This window comes from Typha latifolia, chromosome 4 (genome assembly GCF_019914945.1).
Source record: "Typha latifolia isolate L0001 chromosome 4, TyphaL0001v2, whole genome shotgun sequence".
Taxonomy (NCBI): domain Eukaryota; kingdom Viridiplantae; phylum Streptophyta; class Magnoliopsida; order Poales; family Typhaceae; genus Typha; species Typha latifolia.
The window spans coordinates 10276910-10288943 of NC_133089.1; the positions used below are offsets into that span (position 1 = coordinate 10276910).

The 12034-nt window shown below is 36.7% G+C and overlaps 1 protein-coding gene across 1 annotated transcript in view; it reads right to left on the reverse strand.

Moving 5' to 3' along the window:
- Positions 1 to 1656: 1656 nt before the first annotated feature.
- LOC140786505 (DNA repair protein REV1) overlaps positions 1657 to 12034 on the reverse strand; it is a 45336-nt gene continuing 34958 nt past the window's right edge. The window contains exons 21-22 of the mRNA XM_073134987.1: positions 5059 to 5119; positions 1657 to 2801 (exon numbers count right to left, since the gene is read on the reverse strand). Of these exons, the coding sequence (XP_072991088.1) occupies positions 2751 to 2801; positions 5059 to 5119 (112 nt within the window). The 3' untranslated portion in view covers positions 1657 to 2750. The remainder of the gene's footprint in view (positions 2802 to 5058; positions 5120 to 12034) is intronic.

Here is a 12034-nt window from a genome sequence, read left to right on the forward strand (position 1 = left end):
AACATGCAATTCGAGAACAAAATCAACTCTTTAATTTATGCTTTTCAAGGTTTTAAATTCATGACAAAATTTAATTAAGAATCATCAATAAATTTTAACCAATAATTCGATAAAAATCAATCAAAACAATCCTAATTCTTTTAAGATCAAGTAAGACATACCCTTTGGCATAGTAGGCTTTGATACTACTTGTTGGGGTCAAACACTTACACTTTGGAGAAGAAGAAATAGCTCCTCATCTAAACCTAAGACCAATCTATCCTAAAGTATACTCGAATCATAAATTACATGAGTATGAAACTTTATACTTGAATCCATGGAAGTTCTCATGGATTAATCAAATATTTTGAGAAATCACCAATCGTCCTCGTAAGTATAGAACTTATCTCTAATGGTAAGAAACTCTTATTTTCAAACCACGAGAATAGATCTTCCAAATTTTTAAGATTTTGCCCTTGAGAAATCCTTTTGAATTTTCTTATAGATCTTTCTTCTCTCTTTCTTAGATGGTGTCAATAAAAAAGAAGACAACAGATCTATATATATATATGAATAACTTTTTAGATTCTGGCTCTTCATTATCTTGTGCTTTGGGAATCAATCTATCTGAATAATAGTCTCTTGAGATTCTCAAAGTTGACTAAATTGACTCCTTTGATTTATAAATCTCATAATCAATCTATCAATAATTATAGTTTTGCCTAAATAGGTCTATAATTTTATAGACCACACTCTAATAAATACATAGATTGTTAAATAATCCTTAATTTAAATTGATCACTTTAGTAAAACAATCATATATATAACAGTATATAATTTATAATTATATTACATATTTGCCCAATATTGTTGCAAACTCTCAAAAGCAAAGTTGTTTCGAGCTAGAGGGCCTATTACAGGCTTACAAGCTCGTAGGTTCACAAATGAGCTTTCACTAATTCTCATAAATCAGGCAATTTAGAGACAAAAATGTCAAAATAGTCGTACACATCGACGAGAATTTATTGTCATTTCATATCATGTCCATCTTCTCTCTCTCTCCTCTTTTATTCTCTCTCATCGTGAACTATCCGCTAACTTCAGAAAAACGAACAAAAAAATAAAAGAATTATCAACGATAAACATATCTTCCTCATGCTCCCACTCCCATTTTGCTACAACTCGTCAATTGCACGATGTCTCCGATGAAGTATTTTTCAATAGTTGCCACGGACCTCCGTCTTATCGACCAACCGTACTGTCTCCAAGACCTTGGAGCGTCGCAGGTAATCCTTCTAATATAATCCTTCTCTTTGGCCATTTGTTATAAATGAAGATCCTTTTACGGTTCCCCCATCATTTGTTTCTATTACATGTAATGTGACATGATCATCATGAACATCTCATTTATCAATCTAAAATAAATCTCCTTTTGCACCACTTTTTCACCTTAGTAATAGGAAGATTAAAAATATTATATGTATATTAGGATATTGGTCCTGTATATTGGCAATGTTATTGGCGTTTAATTTGAGTTTTGAAAGGTTTACACTTTTTTAGCCTGAAGCCAGCTATTGGCATTTATGTATTGTTGTAAGACATGAAAAACCTCTAGAAAATCTGATCTAATATTTCTAAGTACTGAAAAGTAACTAAGAGGAGTCAAACTCCAAGTCATTTTATTAGTAGCCAATAAGCCCACATCAAATAAAGATATAAGATAATAATCCACAAGGATTCTTGTTCTTGTTTTTGGTAAATTGAAATATTAATCACTTAAAAGGGAACAAGAGTACATCAACCATCTATGACAATACTATCTGTATGTCTATACAAATTTTCGTGTAAACCAAAAGTGGCAGGCAAAAGCCTATACAGAAGAAAATCCCTACATCAGTTCTTGCCTAGCTAGCCAATCAGCAGCCTAATAGGTAGTCCTAAGAGACAGTTGGAAAAATGAAATAGAGCAACAAGAGGCCAAAGAGATGAAGAATACCAGAACAGAGATGCTCGCAGCTCCACAGATTTTGCGATTGATGAGAGAGCAAACAAAAGAGCCTTCGCTTCAGCAGTTAGGGGGTCATCCACAGTAGCCGAGGCAGCCCCAACAAGAATGGTCATGCCATGGTGAGAGCTTGATAGTGCCTTCAGACGGTCTGGTTGAAACAACCAAGGACCTAGGAGTGCTTCCCAGGTTGACACTGGCGGGTTAGCTGGGACTCTTCCAAGGTCATGGCAACCAACCGACCTTTGGAAATGCTTGAAGCACTTTCCATCTTCAGAAGAAATCAATTTCTTTTATTCTCTAAAAAAATCAATTTCTTTTTCTTTTTCTGCTATCATGAAACTATGTAGTCTGTAATTTATATAAGGAGTCTTCCCCACTTTCTCAAACAAAAAAAATGAAAAAGTCCTAAAACAAAAGAAGAAAACAGATCTTCTGGACTCAACATCTCCCATTAAACCCGGTTCATCTACAGCATTGGTGGTTGTAGTAGATATTCCTGAAACAGCCTGATATGGGTAATTTAATGATTCAGGTCAGATCTGACTCGGGTGGGGGGCAGCCTGATATTAGTAGTTTAAAGATTCAGGTCAGATTTTACTCGGAAGACATCAATAATTGAGAATTTCATTATCCCATGATAGCAAGCTGGGAGGTACGATGTTCCCTTAGCATTCCAACTTCCTCTTCCTCTAGAATTCTGGATTGTATCGGACTGATCTCTTACTGAAGCATTTATTTAAGGTCGTCAATTGAACTTTAACTCCTAGAAAACTGGAAGATGTAAATTTCCACTGTAATGCCCATCGATGGATGCCTGTATCAGTTGCCATCAAAGTAAGTTAAATCAACATATAATTTAATAGACAAAGTGAGTAAAAAGAGCATCAATTTTCAAAAAACCAGTAGAATAGAGAGGAAAGGGAACGCATTCAATTTCATTTAGGGAGAAAGAGTACAGTATATGATTAAACTTGCCCATATCAATAAGTAAATAAGAGGAACCAACTTTTTCGTCTACAAAGATAAAAAATGCTCAGATCAGGCTGAAGCAAAGTTCTCACCTCTGCTACAGAATTGAGAGGCGTAACTCCTTTCAGGATGCTATATAGGAAAAAGTTTATTTCACCAATTACAATTTAAAGAGGCTCTAAGGACTACATTTAAATAGAGAGTCCAACTTGCTATTATATAAAGGCTCAGTTAAATTTAATTGTCCAGTAGACTATTTTAGAGAAATTAGTCAAATTACAATCTAGTTACTCATCGTACTTGCAATGCAAATTAGTATCAAGTACAGAAAGGGTGGAGTATGAGTAGAGTTTTATACAGGTTACTAGTTGTTGGCAAGATTATGTTTCTAACAGCGACAATGAAAACAAAAGGGTTGTCTAGCAGTTTCATGTCTGACTTCAGTTCATAGGAGAAAATTCCTCAGCTCTTGCCATTTCACTTCCTACTAACCCTAATTTTTCTACCTACAGCATTATCTTTCTCTCTCTCTTCTTCTTTTCTTTCCCGCTGGAGCACCCACCATTGGATCCGGCCACTGGAACTTCGTCGAAGCAATCAGAGAGCATTGTGCTGCTCACCAATGAGTGCTCTCCCACCCCATGTAATAAATTTAATTTCAATAGGGTAGAATGTAAAATACCTAATTTTTAGGCGTTTACGGTTCCGGCAAAGTTCGTCGACCCACAGCTTCAACTCAACGCTACTCTTTTACCAAAAACTTCGCATCGTCAACCTCGTGAAGTGGAAACATTCCTTTAGAGCCCTCGTAGCTCAGATTGCCACCGACCATGGAGAGAGAAGAGTCATCGGCGGCCACCACCCTTGGAAACGGTTGTAAGGTCGTGGCAATAGCGAAGAGCTTGTCATTGCAGTTGTTGGAACTCTCGTGTCAGTCCCTCCAAGGGAGGAGAAGACTAGAACCTATCTTCTTCCCTTGAGTTAACAGATTCGAGTTTCGAGTCGAAAGAACCCGACCCGATCCAATTAGCTTTATGAGATCAGGCCTTTAGCCCAATCCATTTATATGGATTTTTGGGTGGGCAGCCAGCCGAAGCCCACCCCAACCCTTTGTGCTTGAATTAGCTCATTTTAACAATTTGATTAGTTCTAAATTCAAAGACTTTGATTATTGTTAAATTAAAATAAGAGTTTATTTATGGATGAAGGTGAAAATTTGCACTCATATCTAGGTTGTTGATTGTAGGAGAGGGGATTTATTCACGTATTTAATAAAGAAAAAGGTGGAGACAGGGGCCTATAACGGAATCAAAGAAGACGAAGCACTTAAAAAGGCTCAGAATTGAAAATTAGGAAGTTATGATACCCTCTCATGTTTCATATTATAATTTTATTATGTTGTCTTCATACTTCATGTATCATTATTGTTTTCATGATATATTATGCTATATGCCATATAGTAATTCATAAGATATTGTTCTTCGTGCAAGTAGCCTATATATTAGTCATGAGTAGCTTGCTTGATATGAGTTATTAGAAGGTAAGACTTTGAAAACCGGCTCAGGCTAGATATTTTTCGTGCATCTTCTTGTAATAATTTAAGTCTACCTTGAAGTCCAAAAAATAGACATATATCTAATCACTACATGATCCATTTAAGTGACATTGGAACGATTAAGAAACAATCTTAGGCTAGATAAGTGTCTCTCTGAAATGTCCCTAATATCTCTCTACGGTTAGTAGACAAAACAGATTATATTTATCACATAGTGACACCTCTTAGTGATCATAACCATATTAGCAAATAAAGGATATGACAAGTTCAAATATTGCCTAATCTTTTACACATTAAATTGGCAACAAAAAATAAAGGATGATAAAATGTGAGCAAGACACTTGGGATCTCAACATCATATATACATTGCAATAGTAAGTTCATGAACTCCAGATTTCCAGCATTATTTCGAAAAGAAAATTAATGAAGTGAACAAGAACATGTTCACAACAAATATATAAAAACTTCCCAAAAGTACAAGTACTAAACCAATCTAACAGTCAAATCACTTTAGAATAAAAGATAAGCAAGAAATGTTTAGCATTACCTGTAGAAAAGGAAGCATAATGTCGTGTATTTGAAGGAATAATTTTGATACTGCAGAATACCTGTAGTTAAAAGGATATTTAGTGACTTGGGTCCTTACCGTAATTAGTAATTAATTGCAAAATACGAATTTCTGAAAGTAAATTAAATGTAGAGAGTTCTTGGTCTTTAGATCAACGATGGTGTTGGCACAGCACATGACTGTTGGAATGCCTTGTACCGACTCAGCATACCTCTAAATGGATCTTTTAGGGAATTTATATATATATATATATATATATATTAAGTTCTAATATATATTAAAGCCTACATTAGAATCTTTGATCCATAAACAATGTTGTAAAAGACTCAAATGTAGCGATAACCAAGTAGAAATATGAATAATAATTCAACACAAAGTATCAAATAATTATCAAATAGTTATCAAATAATTTCCCTTTTTCTTTTGTTCCTATGTTTTGAAGAGTGTTTTCTATAGATCTAGCTTCATTTTGCTACATCTAGGATGATTAATCTCATATTTGGTTTCTAAACCAAAGACATTAGGAAAAAAAAATAAGAAAAGCATATCTTTTGATGGGATTTGAAGTTTTCAGCCTTGGATCGACCTCCTCTCCTAGATCTCTCTTTCCCTTCCTTTTCTTCTTTTTGGTTGGCAAAATAAGCTTACCAACAAAGAGACATAAAAAATGGGTCTCCTAGAGTAAACTAAATAGGTATTACACGGCACTCAGAATGTCCTACTTGATACCCTATCTGTATCAAGCACAATACAGGGGATATAGGCAACTGCACGTGTAGGCACAGGGCATTGCCTATATCCATCGGCTCGGCACGACAGAGCCACCAGCACACCTCGCACCTGTCTGCACGCCACTGACACAGCATGACTCTCCTTGCTTGAAAAAATGTATAGACAACATGGATATCTAATAGTATTATCAATGCAATTTTGGTATGTTCTCCCTTCGATAGAAGGTTTACTGTATAGTATTTTGTATGTTGATCAATTGTAAAAGAAACAGTGGTGGCACAATCTAGGACAGAGGTTAGGTATTCACTAATACCTCATAGTGAATTGGCATGGTTGTAACATTTTGGCAAAGGAGGTAGTGTTTTCCACTCAATTCTACATTATTTGATCATCAGGCTTGGTACATATGGTACATATGGCTTCTAAACCAATTTTCAGTGAACAAGCCAATCATGTGGAAGTTGATTGCCATTTTATTGGAGATGAGATGCATGATCTGAGATATATATAAAGCAATCGTGGAGGCCAACTGGTTAGGAAAAGTTGACATTTTCAGGGTTTCTGTCACAATATATTGAAGCTTATTTGTCAAGCTGGGCTTGTATGACATACCCAAGCTTGAGAGGGAATGACAAAAAAAGGTATGTTAGTGAGAGCAGATCCTTGTTCATGAAATTATTCCAAACATAAGTCTGTATATCTGTCATATTTTCTAGCAAATGTGATAGTGGTGGTCAGAAGACTGCATGTGGCATCACTACCTCTCTTCCCTCGTGCTTATATGCAAACTATGAAACCTCTTATTGAGTAGAAATGTTTAATCATCCAATTTGACTTTTTCAATTTTTGATGTTGTCCTCATCTCATAAATTAAATTTAAAATTCAACACAGTAATTTGCAACCTAAGCTTCATCAATATCATCAGGTTACTTCAAATTATTAGTGAACAACAGACACTGTGGGGCAAGATAAGAAGGAACAATTGTGCAACCCTAATAATAGAAAACTCAGATTCCTCTCATATTCTGCCAGGAAGGAGTTGTAACTCTATCAAAACATGTAATTGGTTGCATTTCATACTAATGAAGATATAAATTTCAGCTATCATTTGAGGCAAGTATTACAGGATTTCATAAGGGCACCTAACTACTGAAAAACCAAAAATAAATGATATCACATCTATACTTTCTCACACATACCAAATTTTCTTGAACATAAAAGGATCAAACAATGAGCATGGAGAAATTACCTCTATAATTATTAAGGAATCTTTATCTATCCTCCAGAGATAATCAGATTAAAGCTATATGATACGGTCTAAGATACAAAGTCTGAATTGAGTCTGAGTTCAAATTAGCTTGAGTCCTTATTATGAATCAGTTTGCGGATGCAGATGCAATAGATGGTTGAAAGCTATGATTGGCATATAATTGTGGTAACAAGTAAGGTCGAAATATCGTACGGGAGGTAGAAACGATTAAGATAGAGAGATGAAGGGGGGAGAAGCCAACCCTATGGAACTAGGGGGATCGACGGACGACGGAGATTAGAAGCTAGATAATACCGTTCCGACAGGAGAGGTGGCATTGGTTGGTAAAGAGGGAGAAGGGAGATTGAGGCCGATAGCCAAGTTGAGTGGAGAGATACTACGATGCAAGACAAAAGTCAATTAATCTTTCATTCATGCATACCTAAAATACAAGCCATAAGATCCTGTTTATAGATATTAAATTAAAAAGTCCTAAACAAACTTAACTAAACCAGTCTTCTTTATCTTCTCGTTTTAACCGTCTATTTTGCTGTAGTTAAATGCTGAATTTAAGGAAACTCCGAATATAAAAGTAATAGATGAGGAAGTCACCGATCTTCTCCAATTAGTTTGATATTATTCAGACATTTACAGAATATCCTGAGAATATTTTTCTGAAATTGCGCAGAGCTGAACTTAATTAATTAAATAAAATCCTAGCCTACAAAGACCGATGAAATGATGCGATTCGGACTAAATCGGATCACCTCGAAAGACATTGGGCTCAATCGATCGAGTTTACTTATCTTATTTATTATGCTTATGTAGTTTAGTCAAAGTCTTAGTAAGTTAAAATTTTATTTAATTAGCTAAATTGGGCGTATCCCACCCGTCTAACGCGCCTATGATTGGCTCACAGCATCGGACCAAACCAAGCTCGACTTGGAACTTGTGGACCGAGATGAAACTTTGAGAAGGCTTAAGACTCACCTAGCAGTAGCCCAAAACCGCATGAAGCAGACTCATGACAAGAGTCAGGGTAAGCGCGAGTATAAGGTGGGACAATTGGTGTTCGTTCGAGCCCAACCGTATCGACAGTCCACATTGAGACCAATTTTGAACCAAAAGCTAGGACACAAGTACTACGAGGCGTATCGAGTGCTACAACAAATTGGTCCAATAGCTTACCGATTGGACCTTTCCCAAGGAACCCGAGTCCATCCAATTTTTCATGTATCGGCATTGAAGGCTCACATTGGGCCTAATCAGGTGGTGGGTTCGGCCTTGTCCAAACCATTGGATAAGGACAGCCTAACGGAACAAGTCAAAGTCTTAGGCTGTAGGAGATCGATCCAGATTAGAGACTAAAGTACTAATCGAGTGGCTAGGCAAGCCTATCGACGAGTCTAGATGGGAGCTTGAATTGGACATCATAGATTGCTTCCCCGATTTCACACCTTGAGGACAAGGTGGGGGAAGCATGGTAGATTGATACAACTGGGATTTGACCTAGTTGTCTCGAGCAGAATCATTTTTGTTTTCCAAGAATAAAGGTTTTGGCTATTGCATTCAAGCGCTTGCATATGTTCGTAAATATAGAAAATGCGACTTGCCCATTCAAACACGGGGAAGTCACGTTCGAATGCCTGATTGAAGGCATGCATGCGTCCGCAAATACAAAGAACATGATTAGCCCATTCAAACGTGCCCCGACCCCATTTAAATGCACTCGGTGAGACTGCATTGTTTCTAGATTTATTTCTGGTTTGTTTTGCTTATTAGGTTAGCCTCTAAATATGTGAAAGGCAACCTTCTTATGATTATCGAATGAAATAAGTTTTTTCTACCATTATTATCCTCTCCTTCTCCTTGTTTCTTCCTTCCTCGACTTTGTTGCTTCTAACCCCATTGACTGACCTACCACAATAGACCTTTAGGAGAGGCTCTCTTCTCCTTCTACTCTCCCTACTATCGCATTAAGCCTATCCATTATCCCTAACCTTCCATCTCCATCAATCCTACTGGTGCCACCTCGTTACTGCCGGTTTACCACCAACATATTCATCCCTAACCTTCCACCCACGCATCTCAATTCCTCAAATCTTCTGATGTTTATACACTTTTTCAACGATATCTCTTGATCTAGCCATCTGATTTGAGTAAAATTAGATTCAATGGAAGGCTTTTTATCAGGGCTACAATATATCAAAATTTCATGTCGATTCAACGGTTAGATCCATTAGAAAATATCTCGAAAACTCTATGCAAGTTTCTACCTAGGACTAGTTGGGAGTTGGATCAACCCTTTCTAAGGGGAGATTGTATCAGTCCTTAAATTGCAGAAATTTACAATCTGCACAATTTTGAAAAAATAATCAGCAAATATTCATACGTCTGAAAAATATGAATTTAGACAAATTAGATCATGACGTCATGGTCTACATTTTCCGTATTCAGACTTTCTTCAGATTTTTAGATTCTATTTGGAGTGGAACAATAATTCAATCCGACAGAAATATAGGACTAGTTTAGATAAGCTTATTTATTTGTATCTTATTCAATTTTGATTATCTTATCACTCTGTACTTTATTTTCTATAAATAAGACATTATGGCTCATATCTTATGCATGCTTTGAATTGAATGAATTAATCTTCCTCAATCTCTCTATTTCTCTTTAGCTCTCTCAATTTCTTCTATCAAGTCCTCTCACTAACCTAGCCACCTTCTCTTCTTAGCAGCTTTCTTCTTTACCATGAGGTCCCCTTTCTAGCCATGCGCAACCATACCAAAATCATTACCCACATTCCACCATCATCCACATCAATTCTAGCATAATATATCTACCATCTACTATATCTAAATCCTAAATCACCCCATCATGTAGCTACGTCTTTCCACAACCTCCTACAATCCCTAGAGGTCCAACCTAAAACCCCATCACAATAGCCCACCAGATTAGCCCCACCGAGCTCACCACCTTGCATTGGTGTGCACCGCAGAAACCCAGTGCACACGTCTTCCAGGAACCGACAAACAACTCGCCACTGCCTACGATGGGTGCATGCCGAATGGTCTTCCTAAGCTCAGTGTGCACCATCTCGGTGTGCACCCAGCAGGGAAAGTGCACACCGCATCCAAAAACAAACAGAGAACCTTTATTATTTAAGGCCAATTCGGTTAAGATTCTTCGTGAGGTGCATCAATTTGGTATCGGAGCTAGTTGGATCGTAACAATTTGGTATTAGAGCTAGTTGGATTGCAACAATTTGGCATTAGAGCTGGTTGAATCGCCAATAATTTGGTATCAGAGCTGGCTGACTTGCCAATAATTTGCAGAGCTGGCTAAATCGCCAATAATTTGGTACCAGAGCTATTGGATTGCAACAACTTAGTATCAAAGCTAATTGGATCGCATTAATTTAGTATCAGAGGTAATTGGATTGCAACAATTCAGTATTAGAGCTAATTAAATCGCAACAATTCGGTATTAGAGCTAATTGGATCGCAACAATTCATATTAGAGCTAATTGGATCGCAACAATTCATATCAGAGCTAGTTGGATTGCAACAATTTAGTACCAGAGCTAGTTGGATTGCAACACTTCGATATCAAAACTAGTTGGATTACAATAATTTGGTGCCAAAGGTAGTTGGATAGCAATACTATAAACAATCGGTAGTTGGTGATCAAGATAGAAGTTTTCAAAAGCATAGACCAAGGATTACCATGACATTCGACACGTCCATGCCAGCACACCATATTTTAGGATCTTACATGTGTACTAGTATAGATTAAAGTCTTTCCTCCTTAGATAATATTGTAAAAGAAAAAATATAACAATAGTTAATTAGAAATATGATTCAACATATAATTTAGGAACAAACAATTTTATCAAATTTTAATTTTATTTAAGATGAAAAGCCTAAAAATTAGTTAAAAATGAAAAGCCTAAAATTTTATTCATATGCAGTTAATCTAATCTAATATGTTTCTGCACTAAATTTGACGTTTGAATAATTTTGACATATTAATTTCATAAATTTTGAAATTTAGGGCTAAATTTGAGGAAACAAAGTATTTTTTTCTCTTTGATTCCTATCTTTTGAAGAGTATTTTACATAGATATATCAAAAAATGCTAAGATCTATGACTCTTAAAAACATTATTAGGTGTTCTCTCTCCCTATCTATCTTTCTTCTTCTCTCCCTTTCTCTTTGTTTTCTCCTCTTTAAGATTTTCTTGGTGTTGGTATAATGTGTCGGCTCAAAGCAGTGGCACGGTGTCATGTCGACAACCGACCAGCACGCCCCGTGCCAACATTAAGGAAATCCTTGCATGGAAGGGTCTCTTTGAGTAAGCTTAAATACGCAGGACGTGTCACTCACCCTACCTATATCGAGCGATAAAGGCAATACAAGCAATAGCACATGTCAGCACAAGGGGCACGCCCCTCATGCCACGTGCTAGCACCCCACTGGCACAGCACAACAATCCTTAGCATGGGATGGCTATGCTGATTCACACAAGCAGCATTGATCAATATGTATCGTATCAGTAAATTATTTACATGGATACCAAGGCTCCTTCATGCCAACCTATTCTGACCTATGAGACAAGGAATGAAGCATATCTTACTTAGACCTCAATTTACCCCTAAAGCATATATCAAGGCCTGAGAGATTTAAAGATTGTTTCTAGGCATATTGAGCCCATCTAGTGTGCCAAGAACAACCCAACCCACTTGACATTTGCCTTGATAAATGTCGTGCCGAACCAATGTCATCTCAATGCCTATGGTACGACAATCCTTGCTCAAAAGATGGAAAGGAGCATTCTCCTTTAATTAGGTTAAAAAAAATTTGGAGTGATCAGTTTAGCGGTAGGAATAGATGTATCCTTTTGGCAGATATAGTGATACCATCAGCCTCTTGTTGTCCTTTCCTCAAATGTGCGACTTCCTCACTTCCTTG